Here is a 15,439-nt window from a genome sequence, read left to right as displayed (position 1 = left end):
GAGTTTATGGTATAAAGTGTTAATTACTCGATATGGGAAAGATGGTGGCAGAATTCGTTACGGGGGAGATTCCAGTTCTATTTGGTGGCAGAATTGTAACAAGTGTTAGAAAAAGAATGGTTTATACAAGTCCTTTAGGGTTTTGATGATAACAAAATATTTAACAACAATTGGAATAATAACATATTTTCAAGTATGCAGAATCTAAGAATGAGTCTATCATGAAGAATGAACATATGAAAAACATCAGAAGGAAAAGGAGAAGCCTAGAAGACTATGGTAGAAGATCTAAAGGAAGGTCAGCCAGAAGTCAACGTCCTTAGAAGAAGGATGTCTCACTGAAGCTGGGAAGTTACCTCAACAGATTATGTGAAGAACATCAGACTCGAAAGCTGACTGGAATACTTGGATCTAATGGATCCAGAATCCATGTATGATTTGTCTTATTCTGTGAATTGACCCTATCATAATATCTGATAGAGCAGTTCTTTTGTCTTCTTCTGTGTACGTGTGCAAGCAGAAAAAAGACCCCAAGAACAAAGAGAGTGCAACGGATAATTCTTCTTTCAGCAAAGGAAATTCAAAGGACTTTTCAACAGAATTATCCATATCAGGCAAAGGGCCAAAATTCTTGCTCTCTTCTTGCGCTGACACTCTTCTCCAATGTCTCTCATTTCATTGCACATATAAGGAGCTAAAGATTTGAAGAAGAAGTAACAAGACTTTGCTATTTTACTGTGCCATTACTTTGTCAAATCAAATAGCGCAAAACACTTAGGATTTTCTTATTCAAGTTTGTATTATATAAATCCTGAAGAGTCTGTTTATTTGTTTAATTTACACTACCATTGTTAAATCTAGTGTAAGAACAAATTAACTTGTTTACAGTTGTGTAAACATTTAGAAAGTCTCTCGCCTACTTGGTTGAATAGATAAGTCTCATGGTGTAACCTTGAACACCTAGAAAGTCTCAATCAATTGTGATTGAGCAAGGGAAGTCTTTAGGAGTTGACCTAAAGCAAAGGGAAGTCTCTTGGAGTTGTCCTTGAGCAAGAAATCTTTAGGTAGTGTCCTAGAGCAGGAAGTCTTAAGCAGTTGTGCTAAAGAAAATAAGTCTCTTGCAGTTATGCTTAAGCATTGAGAAGTCTCTTGGAAGAGTCCTTGAGCAATTTGTAATCCAGAGTGATTATAATGAAATTCCTCAGAAGTGCAAGGGGACTGGACTACTCCTGTGTTGTGGGAGGAACCAGTATAAAATTACTTTGTGTTTGCTTCCTCTTTCTCTATCTCTTTATCAGTGTGTTATGTATTTTATCCGCATCATTCAAACTCTGTGTCTGAATCTGAATACCTTAGATTCTGACCAAGTTTCACCACTCAAAAAGAGAAACCATAAAAAGCCAACACAATTCAACCCTCCCTTCTTGTGTTTTTCTCACCTTCAACAACATTCGAGAGGGTGTTTGAGTAGGAGTAGAGAGTTTGGTAGTTGATAATAATAGGCATGTGGTGGGGAATGGTTCCAATACCTTGTTTTGGAAAGATTCTTGGGCGGAGGGAGTTCCGTTTAGTGTTAGGTTCAATCGCCTTTGAGTTATATGAGAATAAGTTGGAAACGGTAGCAGAGATGTACAATTTAGGTTGGGGGTTGAAGGGGGAGGAGTGGAAGCGGTGTAGGAGGTTGGTTTCTTGGGATATTGCTTATGACTACTTGACAACGGTGGATATTAACAATCCATTGGAACTCAATAACTTTCTCTAGATGAAAGTGGTTCCTCTAAAAGTTTCTATGTGTTTGGAGAATGCTTCTCAGTTGCCTTCCTATGAAAAGACAATATGTATAAGTGAAGGGTGATTCATTATAATGGTCTGACTTGCATACATGGGTGTAAGTTGAATGAAGACAAGGGCCATTTATTTGTCAAATGTGATTTTTTCGGAAGATTATGGTTGATGGGGCAAATTGTTTGGAATCAAGATAGTGTCGTATAGTTTTCTAGCTGATCACTTTATGCATTTCGATGGGTTAGGTGGTTGTTTCAAGTATATTCAGTGGACTTTGCGTATTATTTGGATATCGGTAGTGTGGACAATTTGGAAAGAAAGAAATGAGAGGATTTTTCAGCAAAAAGATGAGCAATTGTGTAATTTATGTGAGAAGATTAAGCTTCAAACTTATTGGTGGCTCAAATAAAAATGCATTGCTTTTGATTTTGATTACTACTTTCGAAAGGTTGAATCATTTTCAATGCTCTTACACAGTTATCTAAGTTTTGTTTCCCTCTTTTCCGTTATTTTTAATTTTGGTTGTATGGTGATTTTGTAAACTCTCTATAATCTGTCTGACACAGTTTGTGCTGGAATGACATTTTGGTTTGTTTAGTGAAAAATTCTAAACAGCACGACATGAATTTGTCGCGCAATCCACACGACTTTGTTTTGCACCGATACACAATTTCATTTTTCTTCCATTTATTTTAATTAAAATTTATTTAAACAATGGAAATGATGCCACATATATGTCTTGTGGTTTGTGGGTGCATAGTGTCGTGCGCAAATATTATCAATTTTGGCGTTTCTAAAAAAAAATTGTAAATTGCATATGTGTATTGGATTAGGATTTTGAAGGACAATTTTTGCTTAAAAAAGTCTCAAAGATTTTAAAAGATTTTGTAGGATTTTAATGACTTTCATGATTTTAAAAGACAATCAGGATTTTCAATTTGGATTTCAATGGATTTACATCATAAGATTTTAAAGGATTTTAAAGGATTTTATGGATTTATAAGATTTCAAAAGATTTTATGAATTTTAAGGACTCATTGAAAATAAATGATTACAACACACTCTCTATCATAATATTTTGAATACAATTCTCTTATTTTTTATTTTATTTTTATGAGAGATAGAGAGCGGGGGAAGAGAGGAGGGAGAGAAGGGAGAAAAGAGAGGAGATAGAGGGAGAAGATATATATATATATATATATATATATATATAGAGAGAGAGAGAGAGAGAGAGAGAGAGAGAGAGAGAGAGAGAGAGAGAGAGAGAGAGAGAGAGAGAGAGGGGGAGAAAAGAGAGAAGAGAGAGAGAGAGAGAGAGAGAGAGAGAGAGAGAGAAGAGAGAGAGAGAGACAAAGAGAGAAGGGAGAGAGAGAGGAGGGAGAAAAGAGAGGAGAGATGGAAGGGAGAAGAGAGAAGGAAGAAGAGATAAGAAAGAGATAGTAAAAACTTTTAAAGAAAAACAATCCCAAGAAATCTTATGTCTTCATGAAAGACTTTTTTTTGTTAAAATTTCACTATACAATCTCACAAAATCCATCAAAATCTAATTTATTAAACAATCATTTGAAATTTGAATGATTTTGAATATCATGAGACTTTTTTTAAGTGATGAAAAGTCTTGATTGAATACCTCAAGACTTTTTTAAAATGGCAAAGAATCTTGAATGAATACCACAAGACTTTTTTTAAATTGCAAAGAGTCATGATTGAATACCACAAGACTTTTTCATAATTAAAAAGTCTTTTAAAATCCCTTAGAATCCTAATTCAATACATCCCCCTTAGTTTTTTTTTCCCTAAAATATTGTCGGGTGCAAAAGCATATCAATGCTAGACTTTTTTTTGTGTAAACTAGGTATCCTCCGTATGCAACTGCGGAGATTAATCCTTCGAGGACCTTGATTATTATAGAAAAGACATGTGTCATTCCATCTAAGCACTCTTGTGTATGCTATGAACTGTTTAATATTGATTTTATGAAGATGTAATAAGATTGAGATTGTTTATTAATCTGATCAAAATTGTTTAAACAAAATTACCTTATAAAAAAAAAGTGACCAGGATCCTTAAAAAAAAAAAAAAAAAAAAAAACATGTCACGTATCTATTGAGATTGAAAAAGGAAAAAAAAACCGAGAGACGTGTTCTAATCCCAAACCCAGTTCAGTCCTCGCCGGGAAAGTCGCACTGACTGACTCAACTCGCCGGGAAACGCCGCCGGCGTTGGTAATCTCCACCGCGATTCGTCTGTTGAGCACTTAAGATTGACAAAATAGGTTTGAATTTTTTATGATCAGCTGCGCATTTATTTGATTTTTTATTACTTTACTTTCGCTCTCTATAATGTTTAACTAAGATCAGAGAAATCGAAATATTGGAATTTTAGTGCTGTTTTGTATATTATAAAATTGTGACATTTTTTTTGTTTTGTTTTGTTTTAAAACATTTATGTCGGAGACAGTAAAAGTAATTAAAAAATGAAGTGAAACAACTCAAACAAAGTGGTAATTTTTTTTAATTAGAAAATGAAAACATGTAATTATATGAAAATGGAGATTGATATTGATATTGATATTTAAGGTTAAATAATCTAAATGCAAAGATCATGTAGAGAACTTGGTTAAAATTTAAGACAGATAATATGTTTATGATGAATATGTATTGGGTTATGGTTAAGCTTTATTTTCTTGTTAGTTTTGATATAAAAATGTTTTTTCACTATGTGAAGACGAAGACGATCTTTGCAAATTCAGGTACCAAATGTGAACTGGTTGAGTAAAAATCTATGAAGCACGGACACTGCTCGGACAATGTGTGTCCCAGTGTCGGACATGAGCCGTTTCCGACGCCGACACGACGCCGACACATATAATTACGCTGAATTATGTGATTTTTTCAAACTATTAACAGTGTTGGTGTGTAAGTGTCCGTGTCGTATCTGGTGTTCGTGTCCGTGTCCGTATCCGTGCTTCATAGAGTAAAATTAGTAAGGGCAGTGTTGTCACATAACGGTGCTAAAACGCTATAGCTTAGCGGAATTTTAACACATTGCTATTATTCTGAAACACATGAATTAGTAAAATTGTTGTTATAACATTGTAGCATAGCATAATTTGAACATACCGCTATATTCCACAATCCATGATTGAACCCACTACTTAAGAGGTCTCCTTGTTGATTCACATTTTCCCCGTTGATTATATATGTAGATCAGTATTGTTCGATGACCCCTGAATTCACATCTCCTTTTGTGTTGTGTATGGCCGTATTCCAATGCATTCCATATAATGTCTTAATATCTTGAGCTTCCAATGACTCAATACAATAGGAGCAAGTCATGCAGATATCAATGTTATTTATCCTGCAGATATCAATGTTGTTCTTTGGCAAATATGTATTGTTTTGTTTATTCCGGCCCATAAGTTTTTGTGCTTGATTCTGACCTTTAAAAGTAATGGTTGTCAATTAGGATCCAAAAGCCTTGGTTAAAAGTCATGTCGGTTCCTGATGAAGAAAATTTGTCATCACAGTCACAGGTATACTATTTACTATGAGTAGATTTTGATGTAAATTCCTAACATATTTCGCAATAAACTAGTTTTTTGTTGCAAATCATGCTTAGGTGTATCTAAGCTTTCAATATACTACTAATAATAAGCATTCAAGCACTTGAAGAACCATCCCTTAAAATCAGTTGTCAATAAACCTGATGTAGGACTTAGGTCTTAGGCACTCCACAGTAGCCAAGTCCATATCATATACATTCTCTTTAGACTGAACTCTGAGCTACGTTTGGAGAGTTTTCTGGTGATTTTAATTTAGTATTCCGTTTTGGAGTAAAGTACCAACCGAACTTCATTTTGTCTTTTGTTATGATTATAATATATTTGACATTTTTATAACTGTTTGAGAAATTGTAGCTTCTGTCTTAAGTTTATGAACAATAGTGAAGTGAAATATTTAAACAAATTTGGGTTCAGATAACACTGAAACCCTAATTCTTATCACAGTAATAGAAACAGAACTATAGCTGCTCTATAGTCGCAAAGGTAGGCACAATTGGCCGAAGTGCGTTAACAAATATCATGTGTTCTAACAGATGTATACGAGAGCAATAATCTAATAAAACAGGTATAGTTCTGCATTCATCTGACTGCTCCTCGGTTCTTTGGTTGTACTTCCAAATACATGAGAAAATTGTAGTTTTTGTCTTACACTTATGGTTAAAATAGCAAATAAAGAGATTATGATCAATACTTAACAAAACAATTTTGGGTTCAGAAAACAACTGTTGTGTGTGTGTATGTATATTAGAGCAATAGCATAGTAAAACAAGAATTGCTCTGCGTTCAATATATTGTTCCTCTGTTGTTGGGTTGTACTTCAGAAGACAATGAGCGTATTGTAGCTTCTGTCGTAAGGTTATGGTCAAAAGTGAACCAAAAGATTATGATCAATAATTAAGGAACAATTTTGGTTTTTTAAAACAACTGTTGTTTGTCGGTGTGTATATGAGAGCAGTAATCTAAGAAAAGAAGTATAATTCTGCATTCGTAATTTTGTTTCTTGGTTCTTTGACTGTACATCAGAATATGACTTCTGCAAGGTGTTGGAGCAGGACTATTCTATGATATAATCTCCTAAAATTTACGTTTCTATAAATTATATTGATTAATTCTCTGTTTAGGAAGGATATTACAATAGTGAAGATATTATGATAATTATCAAATTGAATTGTTTAAGCTTTTGCACCACCAGCATAATCAAAAAATTTATGCCGTTTGTGAGCTTATCCTTGCGTTGACTTTTGGTCCGGTTCAATACTTTGCACCTGTACAGGCTGTACTAATCCTCAATTAGGTCTATAGTCTAGAAAAAATTCAATGAACCAAAAAAGATGTTTGAGTGGTGCATGGAAAAGAATAGAAAGTCCGTCTTAAACAGAAAACCGCTGAACCTGTAAGCATGTTTTTGTTTCAGAATAAGGATGTAGGAAATTTTGTATATTCTTCTCCCTTCTTTTGTTAACAGAAATAAATGAATTACAACAAATGACATTAGAAGCTAGTCTAAGTAGTCTACCTTTCTATTATATTAGCATTTCTCTCTATTGTGAATTGTCTCACATGCACGCACGTGCCTAAAGTAATTACTTATGTGTCTGTGAATTGGAAGTTTAAGAGCAGTCAAATACTTATTTTGTATAGTTATTTCTTCGATTGCGATTTTTTGCAGCTTTCATCTCACTTTTTCTCGGATCTCCTTGATTCCATTATAGTTGATGTGGCATCAGAGTGTCACAGAGTAGCCAAGTTGGGGCTTGACGCTAATTTGGATGAAGAAGATGAAGAATTGAAATTATCAGCACAAGCCAGGGTTAGAGTGGCTGATCCTAGTAATAGTAATGAAACAAATGGCAAGTATGTGGTTGACATATTCGGACAAAATCATCCTGCCGTAGCAACTGAAATATTTGAGTGCATGAATTGCGGCCGAACTATCGCGGCAGGGAAGTTTGCTCCTCATTTGGAGAAGTGCATGGGGAAGGTTATTCTCTTAACTTATATATAGATGTCCACTTTGTTATAATATATCGTATAATCTCCAAAGTTTATGTGGTGATAAATTGTTGGACGTAGGTGCAGGTAAGTGTATACTCATTAAACGCTTAACATTATTTATGACCATGTTAATGCTCCATCTCAGGGTAGGAAAGCGCGTTTGAAGGTAACAAGAAGCAGCTCAGGCGCACAGAACCAGAACCGGTATTCACGAGGAAATTCTGTTTCTACTTATTCAAATCATGCTAACAACAATAGTAGCGCGAACCGGTTGGCAAATGGAAACCACAGTTTTGCAAGTGGGGAGCACTCAAACGGGACATCCCCGCCATGAACTAGTGTGATGTTGTTGGGCAAATTCCGAGTTTATCGGATGTAAAACATGATTTTTGAGCTTATTAAAATACTTTTTCATTCATAAATAATAATAATAACCAGATGTAAATCATGTAGCTTGTTTTAATGTGAGAGCTTCATGATGTATTTGAATATAGTATTTATCTTATATTTTGGACCTTTTGTTTGTTCTGTTTATACATCAACCATGTTTTCTAGCTTTGGAGTTTTACAGAATAACATTCCATTGAAATTTTCGTGGTCACATTTCTAATACCCCGTGGAGAAAAGTTTGATAGGGAAAAATGTGATTATGTTAAAATATGATTAATTGATCAAAAAAAGATCATAAAAAATTCCGTTGCCAAAAAAAAAAAAAATCATAAAAAATTCCGTTGCCGGGACTTGAACCCGGGTCTTTCGGGTGAGAGCCGAATATCCTGACCAACTAGACTACAACGGATTGGTGTTTGATTTCGAAATCAGAATATATTTAACTAAAGTCTATGGTATTTCTATCTTTTCCATATTTAAATCTCTTGAAATAAAATTCACCAGCATTGGAATATCTGAAACATTTTACCATGAATATTTATTGGATTTCATGATTTAAAAAGTATTCGATTGTTTTAGAAAAAAATGTTCAATTGATATTTATTTTATTTTTGTTCTAAAGAGATGTTCAACTGAATTTTAATAAAGAGATTTTAAATCTAATTATGTAATATTATGTATGAATAATAAGTAGTATCATAATATTCTCACATGTAGTACCGTAGTTTGATCATCCGTACGATCCAAAGTCCAAACAACGTTAAACATGTTTTTCCTTAAAAAAAAAACACTAAACATGTTTTAAATATGTTAATGAGTTTCACTAAAGAATGAATCATTCGGGAGAACTTAAATTTGATTTTTGTGTAGAACAAATCCTGGTCAGACTATATTTGTCTCGCGTCCGAACTCCAGATTAGGGATCTCTAAAAATCGAAGGGTTGACAATGAAAAAAAAACATTAAACATGCATCATTGATAGCTTAGTGCTCTCTTATCTTATCTTGATGTTTAAACATTCCAACTTTTAGTTTCTGATTCACTGTAATGGTCCACCATAAATTACACTAATTTTGATTATTGTTAGTTTATCAAAAATATTGTTCAAGAAGTATATAAGTTTGAGAAGTTCATTCACGAGTGGAGTTTGGTACATGTCGTTTGACTATTGACAACAAGGGGCAAAACATGTTACAAAACAACAAATTGTATAGTGACTTGTTTTCTCAATGAAAGAATTGCCACTCTCATGTTAAAGACAACAACTGTTGGAAAAAAAGCAACTAGGTCGTGTCCGTCAATAAGGTCAAGGTATGCTACAACAATTAAATGGTTACAAAACCATGTACATGTTATAAAGCATCTGAAATACTTTCTTTTTTACTATATAGTATCCAAAATGTAAATAAAGTGCATTGTTTCCTCAAAACTTCGCTATCAAATATCAATCAATTCAGCTATCATAAGTTTTCGACAAATGAAAATTTAGGTAATTTAGGTAGTTGTCGTCATCAAGTAATCTAATCCATCTGCAGCCACATAGTACATGTACACTCCAAAATTTCACCAAATGGAAACAAGTACACTACAAAACATGAAAATTAAATTATCAGGTGAAAACAATATTATTTTCTCTTTACTCATTCTTTCACAAAGACTTTTCACTTCAAGAATGGATAATAAGCTCCACGAAATAAAAAAAAAAAAAAAAGGATAATAAATAATGATTCTATATATCATCTACACCTCAAACTTTTAAAATTCATATTCTAATATGTTGCCGATCAATTATTATTAAAGTAATGACAAATGAATCAATATTACATTGTGTCTTTAACAAATTACAAAATGTGAATATGAGGGAGAAAATCTACCTTAACCCTATGATAATGATTTTGTCCGATGAATAAATCATCAATTTGTTTTCTAAAATATCATTATCTCCAATTTAATCCATAAAATACATGAATATAATAAGTACTAGTTAAAAAGTACAAAAACTTATCAATCGAATCATAGCTACAAAGTCAAGAGATTGAGCTCGAGTAGTTAACGAGTTGCACCAAAAGATTAATCGTTCGAGAGAATTCAAGTTCGATTCATGAATGAAATGACTCTTGACCAGATTTTAATTACCTCGCGACCGAATTTCAAATTTAATTTAATGGATATTCTTGTAGTGCAATTTTAATATAGGGAATTCTAGGAGGTAGAGGGTTAATAAAAAAAAAAACTACCTACAAAGTTGTAGGGCTTAATTTGATGGATATTCATAAAAGTAGTTTGACGAAGTTTATGTACTTTAAGAGCTACTTATTATTTTTATATACTTTAAGTACTAAATTGAAGATAGAGTGGTATTTTAGTGATTAAATTGATGATTTATTCTTTGTCAAACTAAACTTGAGTTGATCTTGTGTTGATTTTGTTTGACTTGTACCCAAGTGGATCCGTGTAAAAAATGTTTAGAGTACTCCTAACAATAATGATATTTAGACGCCCTAATTTTTTTTTTTTTTATAATCATTCAACATCTTATTTTCTCTATCTCATTTATCGTATCACAAACTTATCACATCTATGATTCACAAGAAATGTTATCTGTACAACCATTTGATGACAATTTTTGAAAAACTTTCTCTGTTATATTTACATTATGTTTTTACTCTCTCTCTATATTGTTTTTGAGCAATAAGAAAAGAGAAAAAGATGATTGTCCCAAAAGTTGTCATCAAGTAGTTATACAATTATTATTACTCGTGATTCACACCACTCTCTCTTATCTCTTTCTATCTCAAGGTGCGCCTATTGGGGTATATCCACCTATTGGGTTGGACACTAAACATTTTCCTTATTCATTATCACCCTTTTTAATCACCCTTTAAAAATAAGGAAAATGATCTCTAGATATTCATACACCTCATTTACACCTGGATTAAATAGAGAGTGTGTAATGTGATATGTTGGTAATGTGACAAAAAGACGGATAAAGAAAATGAGATGTTAAAAGTATGCTGAGAAGTTAGGATGCCCAAATATAATCACCCTTGAAACAAAACAAAAAAAAAGGTTTGTCATTTTGTATTCTTTATTGGACATTGCTTGTGCATTTTGTGTATCTTAACCGGTGTCCAGAGGTGATGCTACCCATAGCAATTGGGTAGCATAGGCCACCCCATTTTTTTTATTTAAATAAATAAGTATGTTTTACCTTTAACTACTCCAATAATATATATTTACTCACTCCAAATAAGTTTATTTGTCAAAAAATAATAGAAACAACCAAATCAAAAGGTCATCACTTATTTCGTAATTTTGTTGTCATATTTTGACGTTTAATATATCTTTAGATCTACAAAAGATTATCAATGTTTTATTTTCTTTATGTTGTTTTAAATTACATTTAAGTAAAACTATTATGATTCTTTTTCTTCTAAACAAAATTTAATATATTAAATTTTAAAAATTATTTATTTTCTTTCTTTATATTTTGGCTGCCTCACAATACGTTTTTCACACTTAACCAAAATCGCGACAAACTTTCTACATCCAAGTAGAACCTTGATTTTCGCTTCTATGAACCCATGCTTAAACATGATTTTGGTGTCTCTGACATCAAACCAAACATATGCTTAATAAATGGAATTTGTTCTTTAATGAAATCCAAATAAAAGGATACACATTAATCTTACCGAGTAAAAACAAGATGAGTCCTAACAACACCCAACTCCAAAACAGCACTACTAGGATGAATGTTGAAAAAGAGTGTTGACATCACTTTTCTAAAAATAATTAGTTGGAGTTGTACTTGCAAAAGTACAATAATAGAATTTAGGGTTTAGACTGTTCTCAAGAGGGGTATTTATAGTCCTTCGTGAGCTTGTATTTCGGTGACTTAAGCCCCAAGCAGCTTGGGTCCTAAGTCACTATAGAGAATTCTAGATGTTTTTAGAAGCTTGTCAAGACGGCGCCCTTAGGGGGACGCACCTAAGGCTTCAGGAGCCCTTCTGGAGGGCATATGTGCCCTTAAGGATAGATTGACGGTCCATGAGTGGTTCCATATAAAGGATCTAAGGAAGATTGTTCATTTCCTTCAGATCTGAGACTTCTTTCCAAAAATATTTAAAAAATTGGCTCAAATAATTAACCAAGAAACAAATTAAAGGTTACTTGTTGTATGTATATATGTATCTGGTTACAGAAAACCAAACCAAGAATAATTTGGTCTGTTTGGTACTACAAGATATTATTACATAAAAAGCATGATAAACAAGTTAGGGTGACAAACCTCCGTACTAATTTAACTGGTTGCGCACCCACCATGAATTGTTACATCTTCTTGTTTCTTAGCTTACTCATTGGATTTTGGCTTTATATATAACCTGACATCCATTGTCACATACATGATGATAAAGTGTACTTATCTATCTATCGACACTTGCACTGCTTTGAAAGGAGTTGCCCTATCCACTAATTTAATCTTTCATCATAATTTCACATATATATTACTGTTACTTTATATACTGTGAATATATGTATCTCATGTGTTAACATGTCTTAACTTTTTACTTGCAAATTCTGGTTACATGTCTATAGTTATTCTACCACGTTAGTTACTGAAGTATTTCTAATTATTCTCACATGTAACGACATGTCATTATGTGCTGATATATATGTTCTTAAATATTATCTTAGGGTTAGTTAATGATATGCTACTATGTTCCCAACATGATCTTAATTATAATCCTATATATTTCATCAAGTTTCAATAGCCTATTATATTTAAGGCTTAATAGCACTTTTGGGCCCCTATGTTTGACAAAATTGCGATTTTGGCCCCCTATCTTTGAAAACTACAAAACCGCCCCTTATGTTTCGTTTTCGTTGCACTTTTGGCCCCCATGGTCAATTTTTTTTTTTGAAGAAGCCAAAATGGAATTTATTAAAATCACAACGAATCCTAACCAGCACAAGGAATGCTAGAATAGGATTCATAAAATAGCAAAATACAAAGAGAAACAAAAAGTTGTACCAAAACCCTCACCAACGTAAATAAAACGCACACAACCCGAAACAGCAACGTCAAGAACAAACACAGCACCAAACACCCTTTGAAAAACAAACAGTCGAAGCAACAACAACCACCTTCGCCACAACAACAAACCCGAAACTTGCCTCACCACTGTCACCACCTCACACCACCATCACTTCCACCCCAATTCAAATCTGCCGCCACAAAAACCACCATGAGCCACCACCATCACGCCACAACCACCATGATATCTACCACGAAAACCAATACAAACACCCATAAAAACCATCCAAATCTACCATCACGAACCACCATGAGAGCCGCCACAAAAATCAAAGGCAACAATACGAAAACCACCCAAATCAGCCACCACACTTGAAAGAGAATAGCAATCCCCAACAAAACACACTAGAAATCAACTTGTACTATCAACAACAAAATGAAATCAAAGAAGGATACGCCGCCACCACAACTGCCACCGGTGGCCCGCAGGTATCAACCATCGCCGCCACCACCTACAACCACACAAATTCTGCACCAACAAAGAACCCAACACAGAGGCAGTCTACAACACAACACCAAGATCTCACCACTAACCACCAACACATCACCTCCCTACCTAAACAACGACTACACCCCCCCCCCTCTAAATCACCACTCAATCCAAACACCTCCACCGCCTCCTCCAACCATCGCGCAACACAGACAAACCCCCTGTCACCACCATCCCCGGTGTCACCACAACAATAACCTCCATCTCTGCTGCCGACGCTGCCATCGCCGCCACCGACACTCACTCTCACCACCTGCAAACGGCACAACACTACATCACCACATCTGCACAAAACCTTCCACCAAAGCACCACCTCGTCACCACTGTAACAACCTCATCGCCACCATAACAACCTCCAGCCCACCCCATCACCACCAACAATCGTAGAAAGCACCAGAAAACACATCCCCTGCCCTCCAGCAACCGACCTTCGAAGAACCCTGAACCGACACCGGAGAATGAATGAAGGACGAAAAACCAAATCTCGTCTATACAATCCTTTGACGGCGACGATTGCGAAAGGGAAAAATGAAAGAAACGCCGGAGGAGAAAGGGTGTGACGGTGGTACGGAGAATTACTCTCGTCGCACCACCATCTTCTGTATCTACATCGTGATGTTTGGGTTTGGATATGTGGAGCGGCGGCTGTAGATCTGGGGAGATTTGGAAATGTGGAGCGTCACGATAGTTTCTTTTTTGCTATCAAAGCAAGAGTAATAATTTGGAGTTCTAATCTCTGCTTGTTCCCCCCATGGTCAATTTTGACCTGGTCCACGCTGACATGGCACCCACATCACTTATATGAGGGGCCAAAATCGCAACTTTTGCAAACATAGGGGGCCAAAAGTGCTATTAAGCCTATTTTTTATTTTTTTAATTCATTTTCTTTTTTTTTCCATTTTTTGTTTTGAAAAAATTTAAAAAAAGAGGGAAAATTAATAAAAATTGAAAATAATGAAAAAAATACTGAAAAAAATTGGAGAAATTAATAAGAATGAAAACAAAAATCTGAAAAAAAAAATTCGCATGACATGTGTGTATATACATACCACATCATTAAATCATTTTAATAATAAAAAAACATTAAAAATTGAAAATCTTTTAAAAATAACAAAAAATCAGATTATTTTTTTAAAAAAATAAAAGATTGATTTTTTAAAATTTTAAAAATAACAAAAAATCAGATTATTTTTTTCGAAAAATAAAAGAAAAAAGCAGAAAAGACCTTTAGATTTTTTTCAAAATTTAAAAAATTAGAAAAAGTTCGGATTTTTTCGAAATTTAGAAGATATTTAAAAATACTGGAATTTAATTTCCAAAATAAAAAAAGTTTAGATTTTTTTGCGAAAAAAACTGGAAAATATTTAAAATTTTAAAAATCTGGATATATACTTTTTAAAATCCAATTACAATATGAAAATTAAATTTTGAAAATCATATAATCTGAAGAAAAAAAATCAATTTTAGTTCAAAAGAGGTTGGAAGAGCAACTTGAGGTACTCACTTTTTAAATTTTAATGTCTCTTAAATAAGACACTTTTTAAAATTTTACACGCATTAATAATTCTTTTTACAAAAATATTCCTATGTAATTCAAGCTTCTCAGATTTTTTTCCTAAATTTTTAATTAAACTAAAATCAATTTTTTTCTTCAGATTATATGATTTTTAAAATTAAATTTTTTTATTGTAATTGGATTTTAAAAATATATATATCCAGATTTTTAAAATTTTAAATATTTTCCATTTTTTTATTTCGCAAAAAAATCTAAACTTTTCTTATTTTGAAAATTAAATTCCAGTATTTTTAATATCTTCTAAATTTCGAAAAAAAATCCGAACTTTTTTCTAATTTTTTAAATTTCGAAAAAAATTCTAAATGTCTTTTCTGCTTTTTTCTTTCATTTTTCGAAAAAAATAATTTGATTTTTTGTTATTTTTAAAATTTTAAAAAAAAATCAATCTTTTATTTTTTTTAAAAAATAATCTGATTTTTTGTTATTTTTAAAAGATTTTCAGTTTTTAATGTTTTTTTAATTATTAAAACCCCATTGGAAATCAGCCGTTTCAACTATAATTAGTGGAGTTTCTTTGTCTGCTAGCAACTCTAAATTACCTGC

General features: G+C 33.1%; 1 protein-coding gene and 1 non-coding gene across 3 annotated transcripts; one reads left to right on the top strand and one right to left on the bottom strand.

Annotated features, from left to right (window-relative positions):
- Window positions 1–3,781: 3,781 nt before the first annotated feature.
- On the top strand, window positions 3,782–7,879 carry LOC146939090 (SAGA-associated factor-like protein). 2 transcript variants are annotated; one of them, XM_085752893.1, is made up of 4 exons: window positions 3,782–4,060; window positions 5,254–5,320; window positions 7,020–7,331; window positions 7,491–7,879. In XM_085752893.1, the coding sequence occupies exons 2-4, from the start codon at window positions 5,279–5,281 to the stop codon at window positions 7,677–7,679; spliced, it is 543 nt and encodes a 180-aa protein (XP_085609019.1). In that variant the 5' UTR covers window positions 3,782–4,060; window positions 5,254–5,278; the 3' UTR covers window positions 7,680–7,879. The 2 variants fall into 2 exon arrangements, with proteins under 2 accessions (XP_085609019.1, XP_085609020.1); XM_085752894.1 differs by having other exon boundaries at window positions 3,988–4,010.
- A 192-nt stretch (window positions 7,880–8,071) lies between these two features.
- On the bottom strand, window positions 8,072–8,144 carry TRNAE-CUC (transfer RNA glutamic acid (anticodon CUC)). Its single transcript has one exon. It is a non-coding gene; the product is annotated as a tRNA-Glu (tRNA).
- Window positions 8,145–15,439: the final 7,295 nt, after the last annotated feature.

This window comes from Medicago sativa, chromosome 3, assembly GCF_051527215.1.
Source record: "Medicago sativa cultivar Bolivia chromosome 3, Bolivia_mono, whole genome shotgun sequence".
Lineage (NCBI taxonomy): Eukaryota > Viridiplantae > Streptophyta > Magnoliopsida > Fabales > Fabaceae > Medicago > Medicago sativa.
This window is presented reverse-complemented; position numbering and strand designations above follow the sequence as displayed.

What these genes read in the sequence shown, in the direction of transcription:
- LOC146939090 (XM_085752893.1), top strand. Translation starts at nt 5,279, where the DNA reads ATGTCGGTTCCTGATGAAGAAAATTTGTCATCACAGTCACAG. An exon ending in ATTTGTCATCACAGTCACAG is followed by an intron (nt 5,321 to 7,019) that starts GTATACTATTTA and finishes GATTTTTTGCAG; the next exon opens with CTTTCATCTCACTTTTTCTC. An exon ending in TGGAGAAGTGCATGGGGAAG is followed by an intron (nt 7,332 to 7,490) that starts GTTATTCTCTTA and finishes GCTCCATCTCAG; the next exon opens with GGTAGGAAAGCGCGTTTGAA.